General features: G+C 29.9%; 2 protein-coding genes across 21 annotated transcripts in view; one reads left to right on the top strand and one right to left on the bottom strand.

The window, feature by feature from the left end:
- Positions 1 to 23: 23 nt before the first annotated feature.
- On the top strand, positions 24 to 4,728 carry eIF2D (eukaryotic translation initiation factor 2D). The gene is made up of 9 exons (XM_015322207.2): positions 24 to 174; positions 273 to 660; positions 730 to 1,047; positions 1,879 to 2,196; positions 2,283 to 2,425; positions 2,597 to 2,677; positions 2,741 to 2,945; positions 3,024 to 3,192; positions 3,269 to 4,728. Exons 1-9 carry the CDS (start codon positions 119 to 121, stop codon positions 3,343 to 3,345), a joined length of 1,755 nt encoding a protein of 584 aa, XP_015177693.1. The 5' UTR covers positions 24 to 118; the 3' UTR covers positions 3,346 to 4,728.
- LOC107067088 (ELAV-like protein 1) overlaps positions 3,721 to 22,757 on the bottom strand; it is a 74,240-nt gene continuing 55,203 nt past the window's right edge. For all 20 annotated transcript variants that reach the window (XM_089174243.1, XM_089174241.1, XM_089174238.1 and 17 more), the window contains one exon: positions 3,721 to 22,757. This exon is cut by the window's right edge and continues 4,803 nt beyond it. The gene's annotated coding sequence lies outside the window, so the exon portion shown is untranslated.

Genomic DNA, 22,757 nt, shown 5'->3' with positions numbered 1-22,757 from the left:
CACAATATTGGTGTCACTGTATTTTATCTTCATAAGTTAATATTACAAGAATGGTATTTACTGGAGTGTTTACAGTATGTAATGTTTTATTAATCTTCCCTGAAATAATAAATTAACGATGTTTATTAAACCGTTTAAAGTAAAATCTAATAACCAATTAAAGGGTACTGAAAGGTTAGTCTGAAAATTATTTTTTATTAATATTTATGTATCTTATGTTATTATTATTATGTATAAATATAAAATAACTTGATCCTTGCTATTGCCTTCAGGAAAAAATTGTGCGAGTATGTACTTATTAAATATCCATCTCTAACAGAAGAAGCAGTACAGGTTTTATTACCTAAAAAAGAATCAATTACTGTTATGAGGATAGTAACTCACAATGGTCAACTATGTAAATTGTATTGCGTTGCAAAAATACCAATGTTCTTTCAATTAGAAACAGATTTGTCTATGTTTTTTCCAACGATTTACACATTATGGTATCATCCACAATTATTATACGTTTTTACTATGCGTATTCAAGTATTACCAAAATTGGCAGAAGGGGCAGATTTGATGTTACCTGGACTAGTAGTAAAAGAACCAATAACATTCTATTCTTATGGTAAATTAGAAAAAGGTACTCCAGTATCAGTGAACACAGAAGAAAATCAGGTATTACTTTTTAATAGAGATAATAAGGAACATAAGTATGAATAATTAATTGAGTAAAATTTATAACAGGCGCCAGTAGCTATTGGTATTACTACACTCTCCAGTGAAGACATGTATTTATCTGCGGGTCGTGGAAAATGTATACAAATTTATCATGTAATGGGTGATACTCTTTGTCAACTAGGAAAATCACCTCCTAGACCTGACCTTGGTCTTCCAAATGTTTGTAAAGAGGATCGGTTAGATGAGAATGAAAAGGATAATGAAAAATTAGAAATAACAAAAAATGATTCTGATGATGCCACTTCTGAGCCACTGTCTAATTTAATTGATGAATTACAAATTGATGACAATGATAGCGCTAGTAAAGTAGACTCCATATCTGAGGTAAATATGTGTATATTTTAAAATCTTTTTATACTAAAATATACATATACAGGGTGTCCCATAACTGTATTCACAATTGTTCAAGTACTTGCGATAATCTGACAAAAAAATAGTTTCAACAAAAGTTGATCTGTTTTTGATTGGCTATAAAGTGTAAAAACAGTTTAAAAACATATTTTTTTTGTTTTTTGAGACTACCTTTGTTTTTTTAAATGACACTCTATATTTTTGATCTTACAGTATTATGGCCCGTATTAATACGAATTCAACGAACTAGTATACCATGATCTATAGATGACCTTGAAAACAAAGAAATGAATAGAAATGGGCGATAATAACTTGTATTTATTATTAAAATACTCGAAATAAATTCAATTCAGGAAGTTTGACTAATATTGTGTTACTAGAAACTTAATTATTAACAGTTGATTATTCACAAGAAAGAAAAAATTTCTATTAACACTTTATAATCCGTACATTTCATCAAAATTTTTTCGCTTGATGCCGGTAGGACTGAATTTTAAGGTTATCCAAAGATCATGGTATACTAGTTCCTTGAATTCGTATTAATACGGGCCATAATACTGTAAGGTTAAAAATATAGAGTGTCATTTAAAAAAACAAAGATAATCTCAAAAAACAAAAAAAATATGTTTTTAAACTTTTTTTTTACACTTTATAGCCAATCAAAAACAGATCAACTTTTGTTGAAACTATTTTTTTGTCAAATTATCGCAAATACTTGAATAATCGTGAATACAGTTATATGGGACACTGTATATATATTTACAATTCTATATTATAAAAATTTAAATTTTACTTTATATGTAGGATATTATAAATAAATCAGAAGAACAAGAAGAAAAAGACCGTATTTCTGAATTCTTAAATGTCACAAAAGAAATGGATGAATTATTAGAATATTGCTTTTTGAAAGCATGTAAAACAACACTGAAAGTCACCGATCTGCCCATATTAACCTCTACTTTTTTCAAAAATCATTTACTAATGGCCTGTCCATCAGATAAAAATATAGATATAAAAAAATCACGTTACAAGAAACTATCTGTTTTTTTAGCACATATGAAGGCTAAAGGACTTATTAATACTTCTGTGACAAAAGGAGTAGAAAGTATTTTATTAGTGGAGGTATAATTTGCAATACTTAATGTAAATTTTGTTGAAATACTTGTTAATAGCTATTGTTCTTTATTGTATCATCTTTTTTCATTTAGTTTAAGCATCCTTTAGTGAAAGAATTAATTGTTACTGAAACGTCAGCTCCACCAGAACCAGTTGTTTCAAATACAGTTGGCGTATCAGATTGCTATAAAGTAACTAGTGATGTTACACCAATATTATCATTATATGGATACGAGTAAGTAAATAACTAATATTTTAGGCAATTATTGTCTTATTGCGATACAATATTTGCACAAAGCACTATCTTTTGTACAGAACAGATGTCAAGAAATTTTCATCATACTCGATTACGCTTTATTATATGAAAAATTGTTGTATATATTTTCCTGTAATGTGATGATTACAGAAAAGGCGACACTATAGAAAGACGGCAAATCAGAGAGTGTTTTACAAAATATATCAAAAAAGAAAATCTTCAAGATGGGAAGTGAGTAAAAAAGAAATAATTTTTAAAATAACCTTGGTGTATAATACTGTCAATATTTTTTAGAATTTTGAAGTTAAATCCACAACTTGCTGGAATTTTAAGAACTAAAGAACATCAAGAAACCTTATCAGTTGAGGATGGAATTAATAAGTTTGTAGGTCGTATGACGCATATGCACCAAATAACCTTAGCGGGTACAACGATCTTACATAAAGGAAAATTAGAACCAATTGATATGAGAGTAACCATGAGATCGGGAGGAAAGAAAGTGAGTTAATGTACAGTAGAAACATGAAACATAAAAAATGGATGATATTTTATTTTAATACCATATATAAAATTTAAGGTGACATTGGTAAATAATCTAGAAGCATTTGGAATAAATTCTAAAGACTTTAGTAAAGAATGTCAAAATATTGGCGCAAGTGCTACAATTATTGATGATCCTGGGAAGAAAACTCCAAGCGTTCTAGTACAAGGAAATCAAATCTTATATGTCTACAAATTATTAACAGGTATGAGATTATTATATCTAGATAATAGTTATTTGTTGAAAGTACTATACTATCAATTAAAAATTTTAATTTTTAGACAAATATGGAATAAAAAAGACTTATATTCGAGGTTTGGAATTTGCACCGAAAAAAAATGCCAATAAAAAGAAATAAACTTTCTGTGTTAATAAAATACATTTCAATATCATAACAAAAAAAAAATTAAATATAATGTATCTTCATAAATGTGATTAAAGCCAGTCTGATTCTTTACACGAATAGATTAGTTTTTAAATTTATAATTTTCCACATGAAATACATATTATAGTTTTGTCCAGAATGCATATTTTATTTAATAATGAAATTATAAGTCCTGTAATTATACATTTTCTAAAAACTAAATAAGTTTATGTATGTTTTAAAATATATATTTATATGTGTAGCAAATAAAAATGCATGAAATTAACGATAAAATATACATTTAAAATAAAAACTTAATCTTATAACCAATTATCACTCTTTAAAGATTTGGAAAGTAATTGACATCGGTTAAAGTTTGTTAATATAATTTATTGTATATCGAGGTTTCAACATGGAAAAGTACAAATATTGCAATATAGGGCCCGCGAGTTCTCCTCGGATAGGAGGGAGGGAGGGAGAGAGGGAGAGAGAGGGATGTCAAGTTAAAGGATGGGACAAGACATCGCGACAAAATATACGCACGTGTCTCTCGAAATGTTTTTTCTTTTCGCGCCTATACTTCCAATTTTAAATCACATTCATATTACGATATTATTGTTTTTTCTTCTTCGTTCTTTCCTGGTATTATTCGCTCTTATTATATATATATTCTGTTCGACGAGGAATAAAATCATTTTTAACGGAAGAGACGAACACGCGGTTCTCGTTCGTTTGATTGTTTTATATCTCGGTGAATGAGTGAGTGCATACATGCGTATGTATAAACAAATAGTGTAAGTATACATACGGTTCCTTTCATTTCTTATTTTTTAATATTTTTTTTGTTTTTTTAGTTTTCTTTTTTGGATCAAAGGAAGATTCCCTCCTCTCCATGGCCCTCGCATATATTTAATACTCATTTTGTTCATTTTTTTTCTTTTTGTTCTCTCTCTCTCTCATCCTACGCACGCGTGCATCACGTAGTGATTCTTATTTAATTTTTTATTTTTTTATTTTTTTATTTTTTTCATTATTCAATTATTCGAAACGCGCGCGTGCGTATCGTTACTATTGTTTTCATGATCATCATAATCGTCATCATCATTCCATTCTCATTAACTACCAATGGTGCTCCGACAGTCGTAGCGCGTGAACGTTTCTCGCACAGCAATCGACCCCCTTTTTTTCATTTTTCTTTTTTTTTTTTTCATTAGCTTCTCGTCTTACGAGTACGCTCGATATCGATAAAGAGAAGGTTCAATATCTTATAGATAGATTTTCGGTTAATCTCTATGCGATTCAAAAACTTATATACATACACGTGTAAGTATATATATATATATATATATATATATACACGTACTTAAATATGTATATTTTCGGATACGCAATGTGTATGCGTTGTTCGTGAATTTACGATTTTTTTTCTTCTATCTAGCTAGTTAGCTTCGAGAGATGAACTTATGTCGATCCGTGGGCGGAACCGTGCTGCGAGGATATTCGTAATCCTCGTGCTTTCCAAAAAACTCTCATGAGTACGCGCGAATAAACGACAAAAATCCGGAACATTTAGAAAAATCGTTAAGAGGAATGCACAGCATAACGTCTGAATGTTATTTTACTCCGATAATCTGCAATTCTTACATTTACATATTTTTCGATGATGTTCCTCTTTTACGATCTTAATATGTATTATATATAGTATTCTTTTTTTTCAGAAAGAAGGATCGACGAAGTTGCGCGCGAAAGCTTATTTATACGTTAATCGAACGAATTCTCTGTAATTAATTAATTAGGGCGCATTCCCGAAGCTAATCATGCTACAAAAGATATCTTATACTGGGCTCATACTGATCAGAGTTGTTTGCATCTTATCCAAAACTAGAATGTGTAAACCAACTCGCGAATAGTTTGCTAGCAGATTACAAACATTGTTTGTTCGGTGTTTTACGGTTAATTCGCTGTTTATCTCGCTCATATACAATATTCGATCAACGTGTAAGAATTTATTGTAACGCCTTTGTAACGCCTGCAAGATTCCTTGGATTAACGAACAAGTCCTTTGATGTGTACTGCATCAGTATAACGAGCACTGTTCGCTAAAGTGCCTACACGCTGCTGATGAATATAATTTACGATAAGCAGGGTGGACCCAGTATTATATATCGTCGACGCAATAACGAATCTTGCATGTTAAATATGCCATACGTATGTTTAATACGTATCAACTAACATCTATTACCAGAAATCGCTATTTTGTTGGATGGTCACATAAACATTCAAATTGCTTTCAATTTACCGAAAACTTTATATCAAATCGAACGGATCGATCGCTTTGTAATAAACGATTTCCTTTTTTTCTCTTTTCTTGTTTTTTCTTTTTTTTTAAATTTTAAATTAACGGAGCGACATACAACTGTGGGGGAGTACCTCTACTTGATTCTCTTCTTTCTTTCGCATCCTCTCGTTCTCTCTCTCTCTCTCTTTCTCTCTGTTTCATACTTTTTCATTCTCTCACACTCTCATCAAATTTTCATTTTTTTTTTTGGAACATGGGCTACTTTGTTATTTCTGCTCGTTACCCCCATCGCGATCATAATGATCGTAGTCTTATAATCACTATCGATTTTGTATCTCATATTTTCGTTCGTTCTCTCTTTCATTCAGTCTCTTTCTCTCTCTCTCTCGCTCTCTCTTTCTCTCTCTCACTCTCTTTCTGTCACTTTTGTTTGCGTTTGGAATTTCCATCATTTTTTATGCAACACATAATGCGACTAGATAGTACAGGTTAATTAATAATTAATATCATTAGTTATACAATAATAACATATGACTAGACAATGCAAGATAATAATTATATCATAAATAGTAATAATCATGGATCGCAATTTGTATCAACAATGTGATGACGCGCACGTGTTTTGAGAAATGTAAAATATTGTATATGTATGTCATCTGTTCTGTCTTCGCGTTGTGTTTTTCATGTCTCTTTTTTTATCTTTGCTGCGCGTTTTGTATAATATATGTATGCATTTTTTGTTGATTTCTCCCTTATGTTGCACACTATGGACTCTTTTTAATAAGGAATCGTATATATGCATATTGTGTTCCTTTGTGTTTTGACGTGTATGAACGTATATGTCGTGTGCTGCGTGGGTGCGTACGTGCGTGAGTTTGTATCTGATGTATGCATGTGTAACTGTGTGTGTTTGTGTGTATATGCATCGCGTCGAGTATTATTATACACGAGCGCGCGCACAATTTCTACATAGCACAGAAAATTTACACCACCGAGTAAAATATATCGTCGATCGTTCTAGTTTTTCCTATTTTTCGTGACGGTCATTAACTTGTCGTCATTGCGGTAACGAAACACATGATCATCGTATCCTATTACGAGATGTATATTTATTGTGTTTTATAAAACGGAAAGATATTTTTCTTTTCTTTCTCGTGCGAATATGCATAGCAGTCGATCATCTTCTTTTTTTTCTTTCTGTTTCTCTCCTCCTTTCTTCGTTTATATCTATCTGTAGTTTTTTTTTCTTTTTTTTTCTTTTATCCCATAGATCGACAACCGCAATGATTTGCAACGAGAAAAATAAGAATCCGTCGTATCCTTATTCGCCGTTAACATACATAATGTAAATTACCTTAAAAATGGTTAAAAGTACGATTATAAATGTATACGGAGGAAGCTTCGTGCACTAGATTTCGGATAATCGATCCTTTATATGTACATCGATATTTCCAATACGAGAGTCTGAGCATTCGCAGTGTGGATCAATATTATAATATAATCGTTATCTTTCGATGATCTCTTTCACGGTCTTCGAGCTTTCGCGCTCAATTCTTTTCGAAGAAGCAACAGTGTGCTCGCGTGTAATTAAATTTATTTTCTTATCCTTTTCTTATCTTTTTTCTTTTTTTTATTTATTATTATTATTTACTTTTCTTTTCTCCCTTCAGCGATATAAGAAGTAAACGTTGGCTCCTCCTCCTTCTCCTCCTCTTCTTAATCTCTAATATCTTTTTTTTCCTACCCCTTTCGTTTCCCTGCTCATTTTGGTAATCGTGATTGATCGATCAATCGATTTATTTGTCGTGCGAGTCGCACACAACAAGAAGTTATCGCTAATGATTATTAAGATTGCAATATTGATTGAAACGGCTCGCAATGAAACGGCTCACGAGCGTCCCATTTCTTCTGACCGTATGAGAGACTGTATTCTTATACAGTGTATTCTTATGTAGACTGTATTCAGAGACTGTATTCTTATGTAGTAAAATTTTTCCTAACACACATATGTGTAGGTATGTCATACGTGTAAGCAAATACTTATGCATCTGTGAAACGATGATGAACCTGTTTTTTTCGAATAATGATCTCGTTATAATATTAAATTTCAATTCGAATAAATGAGTACATTATTCAAATCCAACCATTATAAACAAATATCGCGTGCACGTTAGATGCGTCATTATCGTTCAAACAATTTCTTATAGATCAATTCGAATAGACGCAATCACCGAAACTATTGATATTTAATTTATTAATTCCCTCTTTCTTTAAATTTCTTAGTTTTTTTACTTTCACATATTCTCTTCTTGTTCTCTTTCTCTCTTTCTTTCTTTCTTTCTTTCTCTGTCACTCTCACGCACGCTCATCTTACATTCAAATAATTCAATTAGCTCATTTTTTCATAAGTTATCGACAATCGTCATGTGCAAAATTGTGCAAATGAGGAATGTATACGATCTCTTGGTAACTATCAACTACAGTTTCCGGTGTTTGCTTGTGTTTAATGTTTGTATATATATATATATACGTTATCAATGTTAATATACGTTATGATTTTTGTGTGTAACCCTCGAAGTGACGTGTTATTTTTTTCCTTTCGATGATTCGTTTTCAATCAATATCATTATCATTACTATTACTATTATTATTATTATTATTATTATTATTATTATTATTATTATTATTATTATTATTATTATTATTATTATTATTATTATTATTATAATTATTATTATTATTATTATTATTATTATTATTATTATTATTACTACTATTACTATTACTATTATTATTATTATTTAATTACTCGAAGCGGAGGAAGTCCGTTTGGTTGTAAACATAAACTCGTTTTCCGCTAAACGTTAATCTTATTGTTAGACATATAAGAACATTTTTATCATTTCTATTTCAATCTTTTTGTGTCTTGTTTCGATAATATTGGAAGCATCGGACAAGAAATAAGATTCGTCTTAAGAAAGAGAGAAATCTTGTGTAGTCTTTTTTTAAAAACATCTTTGCCTTTTGCGGCCGATCGGGACTTCTCTCGTTGCGCTTTTAGAATGCGACGTTTATTATTATTACTATTATTAGTATTATTATTAGTTTAGTTATTAATATCTGTTTCTGTATTTGTTCTTTCGTTATAAATTAACTTTTTTTTTTTTTAAAGAGACGGAAGGGACAGCCGACCTATTCAGTCTTTCATTCGATTAACAATGTTTAAGCTTTTCCGAGCTTTCTTTCCTTTTTTTCCTTCCTATATCTATTCCACTATTCTTTCTTATCGATTCTCAAAATCGTTCCATTAGTTTCATGAACGAAAGCGTCAGGAATGGAGTAATTGATCTACCGTTAATTCTTTTACTTTTATTTATTTTTTTTTGTTTCGATTTCTTTTTCTTTCTCGCACACGCGAAAAAACGCGTTAGATATCTTTTGATAGAGCACACGTTATTTATTTTTTCCCTCTCCCTTTATCTTTTCTGGATAACAACACATCTCGGTAAAATGCCTATCATAATCGTTAATCTTTTTTAGTATAGTTACCATATGTACTGATTTATTTAATTTTTGGTTGTTTAATACCGCACTTATATCATCAGTTAGAGCAAAATATCGCTATTAATACCGTTATAAACCCGTCATAAAATACATTACTCTATTATAATTCATGTTTTTTATTCATCTTTTTCTTTTTCTTTTTCTTTCATCGTATTTATTCAACACGCATATTAGGACAAATTCGATCGCACGATCTGATAAACAGAAACAAGGGTTCTTCATTTTCTTCTATAGAGTATTCGTTTTCAATTCGACTACGGTTGGTATTCTATTGAAAGATTTTTTCTTTTTTTTCTCTTTTTTTCTTTTTTCTATTTCGGCGCACTCGCGGAGTGCAAAACGCGAATTTAGTTTGCATAACATATACATATGTATGCATTTATGTATTTATTCTTCGTGGGTTCGTATATTTCTAAATCATCGTATCACGGTTTTTCTATTTTTTATGCCTTTTTTTATTTTTAATTTCTCACTTTTTATTCTTGAGATCATTAAACGGAAATCGAAGTGCAATCTTAAAGATATATAACGATATTTTTTCTTTATCGTTGAAAAATCAATTTTTTTAATGACAAGTAAAGAGAAGATAATAAAATAAAAAAAGAGAGTTAGAAAAGAAAGAATTGTATTTCTTATATTATATGTAAGACTGAGATGATAAATAATATAGAATAATAGACAAATTTAAAATAGAAAATAATCGATGAAAAATTCGATATCGTTAATTGTTTTAAGATCGCACAATATCTTCATCCGTGATCCTTATTTGATAATATTTTTAAGAGAACCTAAACATCTTTACAAAACACATCATTCGTCGTTACGATTATTTTGATTTCATTTACAGCGCTAAAACGCACCAAATGAATTTTCCTCTTTTATTTTTCATTTTTTCTTTTTTTTTTCATTTCTAAGTTAATTACAATAAACACTGTGAGCCGAAGTTCGAGTAACGAGAGAAATAATGTCGACGTTGAAAATGAAAATATCTGAAACTTACAAATGTTCGATAAAACAAATGACAAAGAAGAATTCATAATTTCTTAACCTGACGTATATGCCAGGGAAAAAATATTATCGATAAATGATCAACTTTTAAATTAAAAAGAAAAACCTATTTTTAATTTGTTTACATTACATTTATACTTTTGAAAATTTTTTTTAACGACTACAATTATTTCTTTCGACTCGAAGATTGCTCAAAGTGCGTTCTTATTGAATATTAGTTCAAATTATTCTTTTTTTTTCATTTTGTTTTTATCCTTTACACTTGACATGTTACAATAATAATACCAATATATATCTCGTATATATTATACACATCGCGTATCACATTGTTAATTACATATTCATGATAATACATTTTAGTTGTTGATCATCGTATTCAACGCTATAAATACATGACAAAATATCATCATGTTGATGACATTCGGCCGAACTTCGAAAAGATTTTATTCTTACGTTGTTAAGGTCTTTCTCTCTGTTTCTATTTCTTTCTCTCTTCTTTATCTTTTTCTTTTTTTGTTTATTTTTATTTCAATTGGATAAAATTAATGTAAAAATCGTCGTATAGTACATGTTCCGTTTATTTCCTTTTTTTCCAAGTATCATTTTTCTCAATATTACCATTATCATTAAATTTATTATACATTTATTTATTTAATATTATCATTATTAATATTATTAGTTTTATATAGTACGAAAATTTTGTTCTTAATCTTATCCATATTTTTTGGAATCGTCAGTTGCTTCGACTAAATTTCTTTTATTATACAAAAAAAAATCCTTATTTCTTTTATTCATTTATCATTCATTTAATTATGATAATAATAATAAGAACAATAACCATAAAATAATAATAATAATAATAATAATAATAATAATAATAATAATAATAATAATAATAATAATAATAATAATAATAATAATAATAATAATAATAATAATAATAATAATAATAATAATTTAAAACAAATGTTTTTGGACTAAAAAAAAGGCTTTTTTACTCTTTTTATCAAATTATAATTCTCATATATATAACTTCTCTATATTACTCTATTTTTTATCTGATGTCGAATAAAACAAATTTTCGCACAGCTTGTAATTTAAAAAGAAAATTAAACGAAATTTATATGCTTGGTGGTGTACTTTTAGAACGAGTTTAAGAAATCAAGTCGAAATATGACTACGGATCATATTTTGCAAGAATTTATCTCACTAATAATCGTTCCCTTTCATCTTTTCTTCTTTCTTTTTTTCTATATTATTTGTTTCTTTTTTTCCTATAAAATTATTTCGTCGCGTTTCACGCTTACTTACACGTTTTACTTATTATTCTCTTTCTTTCTCTTTCTCGAAACTGTCTTATCTTTTTCTCCAGCCTTTTTCTTTCTCTTTTTCTCCACTAATTTTTTTTCTCTTACATTAGATACTTTTTCAAGCGATAAGAGGAATATAGAAAACGGTAAAGTATTGCACTTTTTTGGCCTGTGCTAACTCTCCCTTTGTGAACACTTACATGTACATTGTTATTTTCTCTCTCTCTCTCTCCTTCTTCATCATTTTTTGTCCATAGTTTTTGTTAATAATAATATCGCGATGGTAGGTAGGTAATAGAATCGCTGGTATTAGAATAGTTTTACATTTACACGTTCGTCATTTACAATTAGCGATGATCGAGGATGTAAAATACCGAACCTTTCGATCCACGATCGTCGCTCGCGTCTTGTCCCGTTGGAACTTCCTTTTATTTCTTTTTTTTTTTAATTTTTGTTATTTTTTTTTTATTTTTTTTATTTTTTTCCTCCTATTGCCTTCCTCCTGCCCTATTTTTAATAAAGCGTTCCACTGAAATAATTATGTCGTATCGTTTGTGAACACCCATTGATATTTGATAAAGATTTTATATACGTCGAGCAAAATTAAAAAGCCAAGATTATAAGACTTCGTGTATCACACGTTGCCTTGTGTTTTAGAATGACGAGGCCCCCAGTGTGTCCTTTCGGCTACGATCGCTTAACTTCGGCCACATACGAGATTGATAACGTTGTAGCGTGCTAAAATCGCTCGAGTACAATTATCTTTTGCTCTTTTTTCTCTCACACATTCTTTCTTTCTTTCTCTCACTCATTATCTTTCTTTTCCTCTCATTTTATTATCATTCTTTTTAACATATTACCGATCTTTCAGACTTCCTTATTAATGTATACAGCTATGTATGAAAACTGATCATATATATATGACCATTCATTTCTCTCTTATTATTTTCTTCTTTTGCATGATAATTAAATACGTGCGTATGCATGTATATATTTATATGTATGTATGCATGTGTGTATGTATGTGAATAAATATTTATATATACGATCTATCGCGAGTTTTGTACGATCGAGGGTTTCAATGGCGTTAAAGTGGAATGTGTAGGAATGTATACGTTGTCGTCTAATTATCAGCTTCCATCGACAAATCGATACAGAGATCAGAGTAATCTGTACAAAAAATATTCTTTCTTTTCCTCTCTCACTCTATTACTTTTATTTTTTCATATTTTTACATTCTTATCTCACTCTTTTTCTTTATTTCTTTTTTGTGTATATTTTTTGTCTTTTCCTATTTTCTTTTTCCTTCATTTTATTTTATATATTTTAATCCTATCAACAGGATCGCGCAGCAATGTGAGAATAAATAGAAGTTTTTACTATTGACATTACTGTCAAAGTCTTACCCGCAATCGTGTGGAATGTTCTGTTTTTTAAAAGCGCAATTCTTTAACTTCGACTTTGTGATTATTTCGTTCACCTCTTTCTTCATTAACATAGAGTAATAAACCGCTGCCATTCACTCTGTTTAAGTCACATTCCTCATTTTTCTTTCTCTAATAATCGAATAATAACCAATTTTTGAAAAAAAGTGATTCTTTGACTATAACCTTATTGGAAAAAAATGTTTAAAAATAACTATGTTCGAACGCTGTTTTTGTTCGAAATGCTTTTTGAAAAAGTTAACGAAAAAGAAAATAACTGTGTTTCTTTATTTTTTTGTCTCTATACAAGCATAAAAAAATTATAAGCTTTAGTAACTCTTTCTTGTTTTTTTTCAAATATTGGAGCTTTAAATTTCTTTTCATTTTTTGGCACTTGACTCAATGAAACGCGATTATCCAGTAGAATGATGAATTATAATGCGGATAAATAATGACAAGTTTAGCACGACTCTAATTGTTTAATCCTTTCGTTCTGAAGAATGTAAATATATAAGAATGTATAAATACATGCTCGAATAGTTATCGTTTGCGTAAAAACATAGATTTATTCAAATAAAATTAGATATCTCAAATATGATATTACTAGAAATAAATTATTATAAAATAGAGTTATATCCATTTAAAAATTGAAATTATTATAATAAGAATTAATTCTAAAGTTTAGTCATAGTAAAACTCAATCGTGTGTCAATTGTCAACAACGTGCTTCATATGTTTGTAGCGATTCTTGAACGATTCACAAATTCTATTACAATAATGCTGGAACGAAAGGCTTAACAATCTATAGATCTTCTATTTTTATCGATTAATGTTTTTTTTTAAGTATTATTAAAATAAGGTAAAAGAAACAAAGAATAATTGAAAGTTAAAATTTTTTCGTAGGCGCATGAATATGTGAAAATATGTTATCATTTTCCAGATTTCTTTCGTATAAGTTTCTTTTACTCTCACTTTTTCTCTTTCTCTCTCTCTTATTCTGTTAATGTACAACACGAAGTTCCCGTTGAACGAAAAACTCATTCTGTTAAATTCGCTAAAGCACAGATCAACCGACTCGACCACCACGAAAAGTCGAAGAAGAAACTATTCTTTGTTAAAACGCGCGCGCACACGCGTTTAACTCTTCTGTTTCATTGTTTTATAATGATATTATTTGTATTCTGTACGAGCGGTATTTTCGTTCTGTATGTATACGTATCATGTATCGATGTGTATTCTCCATGTATGTATGATGTGTGCGTGCGTACGTGTACCTCTGTGTATGTGTGTGTATGGGTCTCATTCATTCGTTTTAAATACTCATACGCGCTCAATCATGTTCGCACTCGCATTGGTCCGTTCAACGTTCGCTCAAAGTTCGTTTATTCGCTCATTCTCTATTTTCAGTTTCTCAATCTCTCATTTTCCATTTTCTCCGTTTCAAGTTTACTTTTTGTTTTGTAATAGTATCACTATTTAATAGGGTTTTGTAATAGTATCACTTATAACAGAGTTAGCGTAATTAAATATTTATACACCCATTGACAGACTAGCTACCACGTTTTTTGCCGTTTAAATATAGTTTTATAGATATTAATTAATTTAATTAATTGTAAGTCATAGTTATTATAAGTTACGATAATTAATAATTAGAATAATCAAAACATGTACAGAAGAGTATAGATTTTCTTTTTTGTCTCTTGTTATTCATTGTTTCTCTTTCTCTCTCTCTTTCTCTCTATTATTCTCGCTCTCGTTCTCTCTTTCTCTCTCTCTCTCTCTCGCTCTCTCTCACTCATTTATTTTTTTTCTTTATCTCTATCTGTGTGCACGCAGTTTTTCCTCTCTCATGTTTACTTTATCGCATATACTTCCTTTCTATGTCTTTCTTCATCCCCTTTATTCTCTCTATCTTCCTCTCTTTCTTTTTGTATTTTTTTTTTCATCCGCCCTCCTCCCATATAATATAATCATCAGTTTTGTTGCTCGTTGTAACCAAAGTCCGGAATAATTTCTCGAGTACTTTGAGTATGGTTCTAAATCTTTTACCAACATTCTCTCTCATTTATTCTTTCAATCTCAACCATTCTTTTCAATCTCTCACACGTTTGATCCTACTGTTCGAATTATTAGCAGCACTCTCACCGGAATAATTAGATAGTTTAGACAGTACATAAATACTTCTTTTCTTTTCATTTCTTTTTATTTAGGCCTACGATGAGCTACTGAGCATGCTTCTTTTTTTTATACTGTCACGTTGTCACCAACATTACCACCATCATTAGTCATTGCTATCACCTTTTCATCACATTTAACACGTTCGATTTTATAAAAAATCTGATGATGTATGTTCATGTATGTGCGTGCGTGCGTACGTGTGCGTGCGTGAATGCTCGAAATCGCATAAAAATAATTTTTATTCCTCTTTCTTTCTCTTTTTTTCTAATCTTTCATACATTTCCTAACACTTTCGTAAATTCTTCATTCTAAATTCAAATTTTGTTCTTCTTTTTTATTTTCGTCTTTTTGTTTGTCTTTTTAAAATTTACTTACAATAGATAATTTGACGACGATCGAAACGAATTCTCACAAATGAGAAAAAAGTCGTTTAACCCTTAAAGCCAACTTTAAAATCAGCGTAAAGAAACATAGAGCTGTCATTGCTTTTGGCAGGAACAGAAAATATCGCATTTGTCATTACAGCGTAGCTTACATATAGATTTTCTATAAGGATGGCAATATTCGTATTCGGTGTCATTCAAAGAAATCAATCTAATGTAAATTAGAAATTTGACGCAAGTTAGTAGGAAGTTTCGTCAAAAGATGTTCGATATTAAAATTCGTTTTACATTTTACGGTAACTTTAATTCAATGATCGAAGATCGTTAGGTAAGTTCATCGATATTTAGAAAAAGAAAGATAATCAATCATTCCCCTTTTACTTCGTTCTCTGTCTTTTCATCTTTCGAGTTAATAATTTTTAAAAAAAGATACTATCTCTTTCTCTTTCTTTCTCTCTCTCCCTCCTTCTCTCTCTCTCTCCCTCTCTTCGAACAACATGAACGATAAAAATCAAAAAGTTTTTAATTAATTTCTCGCCTATCGAATGTATATTAATACACATACGTCATTTGTTCACAACCGCAATTCTTTTCCTCTTCCGTTTTCTCCACCTTCTCTACAGTTTTTTTGCCACCTTCTTTCTAGAATAATATTCTACAGGACGGAAGGAAGAATACACGAACCCTGTAATCGTGGACGAATGTCAAGATCATTATGCCGCTGGAGAATGTCACGTTGAGAGAGATCTTTTTTTTTTTTTGTTTTTTTTTTTATTATGAAATCATCGTACCATTTTTATTATTTGAAATATTATATAAATAGAGATAAACGATAAAACGGTATTCTCATAAAGGTCTTTTTATAAAAGTTCACGCGCTATCGTGCGGTTTTGTCGGATAGAGCGGCAATCATTTGAAATTCGCATTTATGGGATCTCGAAAACGGGCGCAATCATTTTCTCAAAAAAGGTTTTACGTGTGTAGAGGTGGACTTGCTTGGAAATTAAATAATTAGAAATAGATGAATTTAATATAGTTTCGTGTGACGTGTGTGCGTGTGTGCATAAAACGTTTTTTATATTCAAGTATAAGTTACGAATTTTTCTTTATGAACGATCTCAACATATTATCCACGTTTTTATTTATAACAAAAAAAATATTGAAACTTCTTTGTCGATCACCGTAAGAGAAGAAATTATAGAAATAGAAAAAGCATAAAATCAATCTCGAGTCAAAATGCTCCTTACGCATATTTCGCCTTTCGTCTCGTACGTATGTATATTATGTGTGTATATACTGGTTGTCTCATTTTAAATGAAAAAGAACAAATATCTTCGACCGTATTGGTTTTATAAACAAATGTGTCAAGAACAGCTGCTATGCTTGGAAATGAAAATTTAATTGATATTCAAGGTATTTCATCAAAAGGAATGTTTTTAAGATACGAAAGTCATAACTTTTTTCTTTTTTTAAATAGATTCTTATCTCAAAGCTTAACAAAAGTTATAAGAAATGTCAACGAGAATACAACGAGCAATCACAGTTTTTTTTTTTTGATATTTCATCGAGTTATGGCATCTTGAAATTTAACAAATTATTTAATCGCAATAATACGATTAATTTTCCTATATATATATACAGTAAGACCCCGCTTAATGCGGGGGATACGTTCCAATAAATTCTAGCGTTAAACGAAACAGCGTTAAACGAGGCTATGCTTATGCTTATGTTAAGCTCTGTTTCATTTGCATACATATACAACAAGTATCAATATAGTGTGCGATTTAGGGGAACCCCAATACTACCGCGTAATACTGAAACAGCATTAAGCGGAGCAACGTTAAGCGGGGTCTTACTGTATCTAATAACCCATGAATTCATTAATCTATTTTTGTTTTGTTTATTATTTATTTATTCCTTAAATTTATTTCTGTTCATATATTGTTTAAATTGTTATCGTTTGAGACGCAATACCCTTTAACCCTTTGACTACGGAACGCTTGTCAGGTACAAGCAAGCATTACACATCAGACGTCTGTAGGCACCGTTCGCAGTCAAAGAATTAAATAATTATAAAAAACATTATTATATAATTACACTGTAGTTAAATTTTGAGATCCATAACTCCATGAAATATTGATGATAACTATTAGTTGGATTCGCATTTCTATTCTCTATAACTTCGTTTAGTCTTAAAATATCAATTTTTATTTTAAACAGATCATCATGATTTTTTTATCCAATTCCTCCAATGCGTATTAACTTTTTACGGTTAAATCTCACTATACATGTGTAATATTATACAAGAATTACAAAATCTAAACCTTTTTGTATTTTTATGAAAGGACAAAATTACAATTGTTTTTTTTTATTAAAATTATAAATTAAATTAAATCAAATATTTTTAAATTAAACTTTTTTACAATATTTAATACTACACTACATGATTAATCTCATTTTATGCAAGAAAATATTTTCGACTCATTGAGAAGTGAAAAAAGTGTAGTTGAAAAATATCTTGATTAAAATAGATTAAATTTTTCTCTAAAAACAGCAAATTGCTTATAAAACCCACAGGATTGATGATGTTTGGATATATCACTTAAAATAAGAAAGCTAGTATATATAACGTATATATGAGTGAGTTGTATGTATATATATGTTTCATTTTATACTTACAATCTTTCGCTCTCATTACATCTTATACACACACCCGCACACGCATACACTGTACTTCTTTTTCTCTCTCTCTCTTTCATTTTTATTTGTCAAAAATGTCTAATTAGAAGATTGCTCTTATCACAACGCGCGAACCACGAGGGAAAATAATTTTCTACTAGAGCACCAGAAAGTTTCAAAAACATTTTGTTGTATAATCAGTTCGTCTCGAAGAATAAGTTTATATATACGGGGTGTCCCATTTTATTAGATCGTTAAAAAAATCATTTGAAATATTTATTGCGTTAGATTCAAGGATGTAAATAGTTGTGTTTAATCATCAATTTCAAGGGTCACCTCGTATATTTTAAGTATCGCGCGCTTTTAATTTGTGTTAAATATATAATGTACTTACGTACACATTATTCTTTTCATTATTTATTTATTTTTTTCTTTTTTAATTTTCTTTTATATAGACATCGTTGTCGTCGTCGTCATCATCATCTTCATGCTTGTTGTAACTCGAAAAATATCGGCAATGCCCATTATTTCTCGTTGCCAAATGTCCTTCATGAGAAACGATCGGACTGAGAATTCCGAAAACGTATATGCGTATATTTCGTGTTTTTGAGTGTGACAAAATTTCACTCGTTTTATTTGAGAATTGATGAAAAAAAATTTAAGAAAGAGAAACGATCGAAAAGAACATGTGTTCTCATTAATTTCCCGGAAGATCTTTAGCGTCCTATCTCTTTAAATTTGACACTTTACTTTCATAACAAATCTTTTTTTCTTTGTTGCATTTTCCTGTGAATTTTTATTACAACATCAATTTCTCAATTCTTTTAAGGGATTAAAAAAGACATCGATCGAAAAAAAAACGAAGAAGGGTAAAACGAGTAATAGAAAATGTTCTTTAACGATAATCACTGATATCCTTTTTGACTAGCTCTACCTTTTCACACAACATTAACTTCTATCGATGACAGATTTCTTTGTTGTTTTGCAGTGTTTACCCTCGTATCACGTCGCACGCGTAAGATTAGTACGTGTCCCTTTAAAAAGAATACAGACACTAATTTTAAGCAGTAGATAATTACAATAAATATCGATTATGCGACTAATTAGTTGTTAATGCAATAATACCTTCGGTTGTAATAAATAATGGTGAACGTAGCTTCTTATCAATCGCTAGAAATTATCTACAATCAGAAATTATCGCCGACATCATCATTATCGTTATCATCATCACCACAATCATCTTCATCGTTATCATCATCATTACTACCATTTTCATTATCATTATCATTATCATTATCATCATTATCATCATCATCATCATCATCACCATCATCACATCATCACCATCACCTTCACCACAATCATCATCATCGTCATCGATTCGCATTGATATCATCTTAAGAATAATAATTATTATTTTATCCGATCGAGAACATTCTTTTCATCTGTGTGTATTTATTCCGTCTCTCTGTGTATGTTTCATGTGAGTGTATATTTAATATATACATACAAATTTGTATTCGTATCCTAGTCTAGGAACCAGGGTCTAGAATTTCTCATAATTATCAAATTTAATTCTGTGTTTCTGAGATGAAAGAGATACGAAAACCATCAATTATAATTTTGATGCAACACGTACATTTGTCAAACAAATTTATCGATAACGTTATACATTGTCAAGGAAGATCATGTGTTCAAAATCCGATTCGCCATCAGATATATAAGTTTCTATATTTCTTTCGTATATTTCCGTGTAAATGTAACGTGTATATTTGTATGTATACATAGTTATTTGTATTTATATTATCAAGAAAAAAATGAACAAAAAGACTTTTCCGTGTACATGTCGATGTATATATAAATGCGTATCACTAAACCCTTTTTTTCTTTACCATTTTCCAAACTCTGTCGGTTAATTAATATTCGTTATCTCGTCATCATGATCGTAGTAATATAACTAGCGACGATTATTAAGACATAAATACAATACACAAAATGTATATATCTAACATAATAATCGTATATAATATTATGTTTAAATAGATCAGTGTGCCTCTTTCTCTCTTTTCCTTCCTCTCTTGCGCCCCTGTATCTCGTATGCACGCATACACGCACATATTCACTCACTTACTCACTTACTCACTTACTCACTTACTCACTTACTCACTCACTCACTCACTCACTCACTCACTCACTCACTCACTCACTCACTCACTCACTCACTCACTCACTCACTCACTCACTCACTCACTCACTCACTCACTCACTCACTCACTCACTCACTCACTCACTCACTCACTCACTCACTCACTCACTCACTCACACACACACCACGCGCGCGCGCGCATACTCGTCATACAAACACATTCTTACTTTATTTTAGTTTCTATTGAATTCATGTTTTCGTTTTTTTGTTAATGCATATTATTATTATTATTTGTATTATTCTTCTCTATTATTTTATTTCTTTTTCATTTGTCAATCTTTTGGAACATTTCGCGAAAATCGTGTTTTGAAAATTACTCAACTTCGAACATAAACGGTGGCTGGAAAGCGTAGCTAGGGGTAGGGCTCGCACCATGATTTCTAATTATTTATTGATTCGATTTTTATCCCAAACATTGTGCGTCTCTTTTCGTCACATTCTTCATTTTCTATTATCCTTATTTTTTTATCGACTCATATTACTACTTCTTCTCTAATTGTAAAACTTATTGATTAACTGACTTACAAAAATGATTGCATAATATTTAAAAATCGAAATATTTCTGTTTAAAAGTGGAGAAGAGGTAAAACCGGACAAGTGGAAGTAATTTAACTTATGTAAAAAAGTTGTTAAAAAATACTTATTGATTAAAATAGTGTAAAGTATGATATTCGACAATTTTTTTTCCATGAATTTTTCAAACAACAAATTAATCTATTGCATATTGTAATTCTCGACGATATGTACGAATTCTTTTAGTACTTATTACGCCAATTAATCAATTCTTTAATATGTTGTTACTTGTTCCGAGAGTTTTTAAAATCATCGTTTGAATTGTATACAATTTTGATGACAATCAAAGTGTATATATACGTATGAAATCCATGAAATACATTCAATCAATTTTCACAAAATACGATCTGTTCTGAAAACCGTAACTCGCATTTTTTTTCTCAATATACATAATTGCATACTTAATTCAAACAATCAATAAATATTTTTTAATGTATTTGCGATATTAGGAAGTTTCGTTCGCTCTAAATGAAAAATCATTCTATTTCAAAATGTGTCATCTTTTTTTCTCAGTTTATCGTGTGTGCTTCATTTCACATACGTTCATATTTACGCACCATAAGAGCGAAAATACGTATCCATGTGTGCGTTTCGAATGTGCGTTTCTTTCAAGAGAAAGGATAATTTAACTTTGACAAATTAAAAAAGAAAATCTAAGTTTTCGTCAACGAAGATTTCTTTTTTGTCGAGCTGGGAATCCAAAGGGTTTTCTAAACGAAAGCCACATTTCTATCGTCATTTTTTTTCTCTTTCGCTTCTCATTTTCTCTTTCACAGAGAATATAATAAAAAATAATCATAAGGATTCAAGTCATCCGATTTTTTGTTCTTCTTGTCTTCACTTGTCATACTAGAGTAATAAGAGAATAGGCTAAAACAACTTACAGCAAAATTGTTAATTATGCTGTCGGAAATGATGAAAAATAATCGAGAGACTACGTCCTTCTATAACGTAGCCTAACTTTCCTTTACAGAGATCTTTCTTTTCTATCAGCTATCACATGATTACAATAATAATTAATAATAAAGTAACAGTGATTGTAGTAATGATATTCTAAAAATAATTATTAAAAAATAGTAGTAGTAGTAATAGTTTACCATATTATTCACAAAAATAATAATAATAATAATAATAATAATAATAATAATAATAATAATAAATGAATGGTTACAACTTACGAGACACGATCCACGAGCGTAGATTTTCGTGCATTAAGATCCATCCCGTGAAATATTGATTTTTGATAAAATAAACATCTCCTTCTCTCACACACTCACATTCTCGCATTCTCTAAACATTAAAGTTTAGATAGACATAGATCGATCGAATCGACGTATATATTTGAGGAATTTCGTTAAAGGAGGAAATAGTCGGAGCGGACATAATATTATTGATTGGTTGTGTGTAACCAGATGATAACTAAAACACATAAATTGAAATAAAACAAACGAGCTTTGAACCAAACACAAATCAGTTTAATCATTAAATAAAACATAATTTTTGTTGTTATATAATAATTAAATAAATAAATAAATAGTCAGTAGTGGTAGTAGTAGTAAGTAGTAAGTAGTAAGTAGTAAGTTGTAAGTAGTAAATAGTAGTAAATATAGTAGTAAATAGATTAGTAATAATAGTAGGAGTAATTTGTAAGTAATAGCAGCAATAATTATAGAGGGTGATAAGAATGTAGTGGTAGTAGAGCGACAATAGGTAAGCGAATAAAGTAATTTCCCTTTTATAGCAACATAAAAGTAGATAGTAATAAGGTGTTTGAAAGTTACA

The sequence above is a fragment of the Polistes dominula genome, unplaced genomic scaffold (genome assembly GCF_049000335.1).
Source record: "Polistes dominula isolate Pdom_NZ unplaced genomic scaffold, Pdom_raw_medaka contig_168, whole genome shotgun sequence".
NCBI classification, from domain to species: Eukaryota; Metazoa; Arthropoda; class Insecta; order Hymenoptera; family Vespidae; genus Polistes; species Polistes dominula.
Note: the sequence above shows the minus strand (reverse complement) of the source record. Positions and strands in the feature narration are given on the sequence as shown.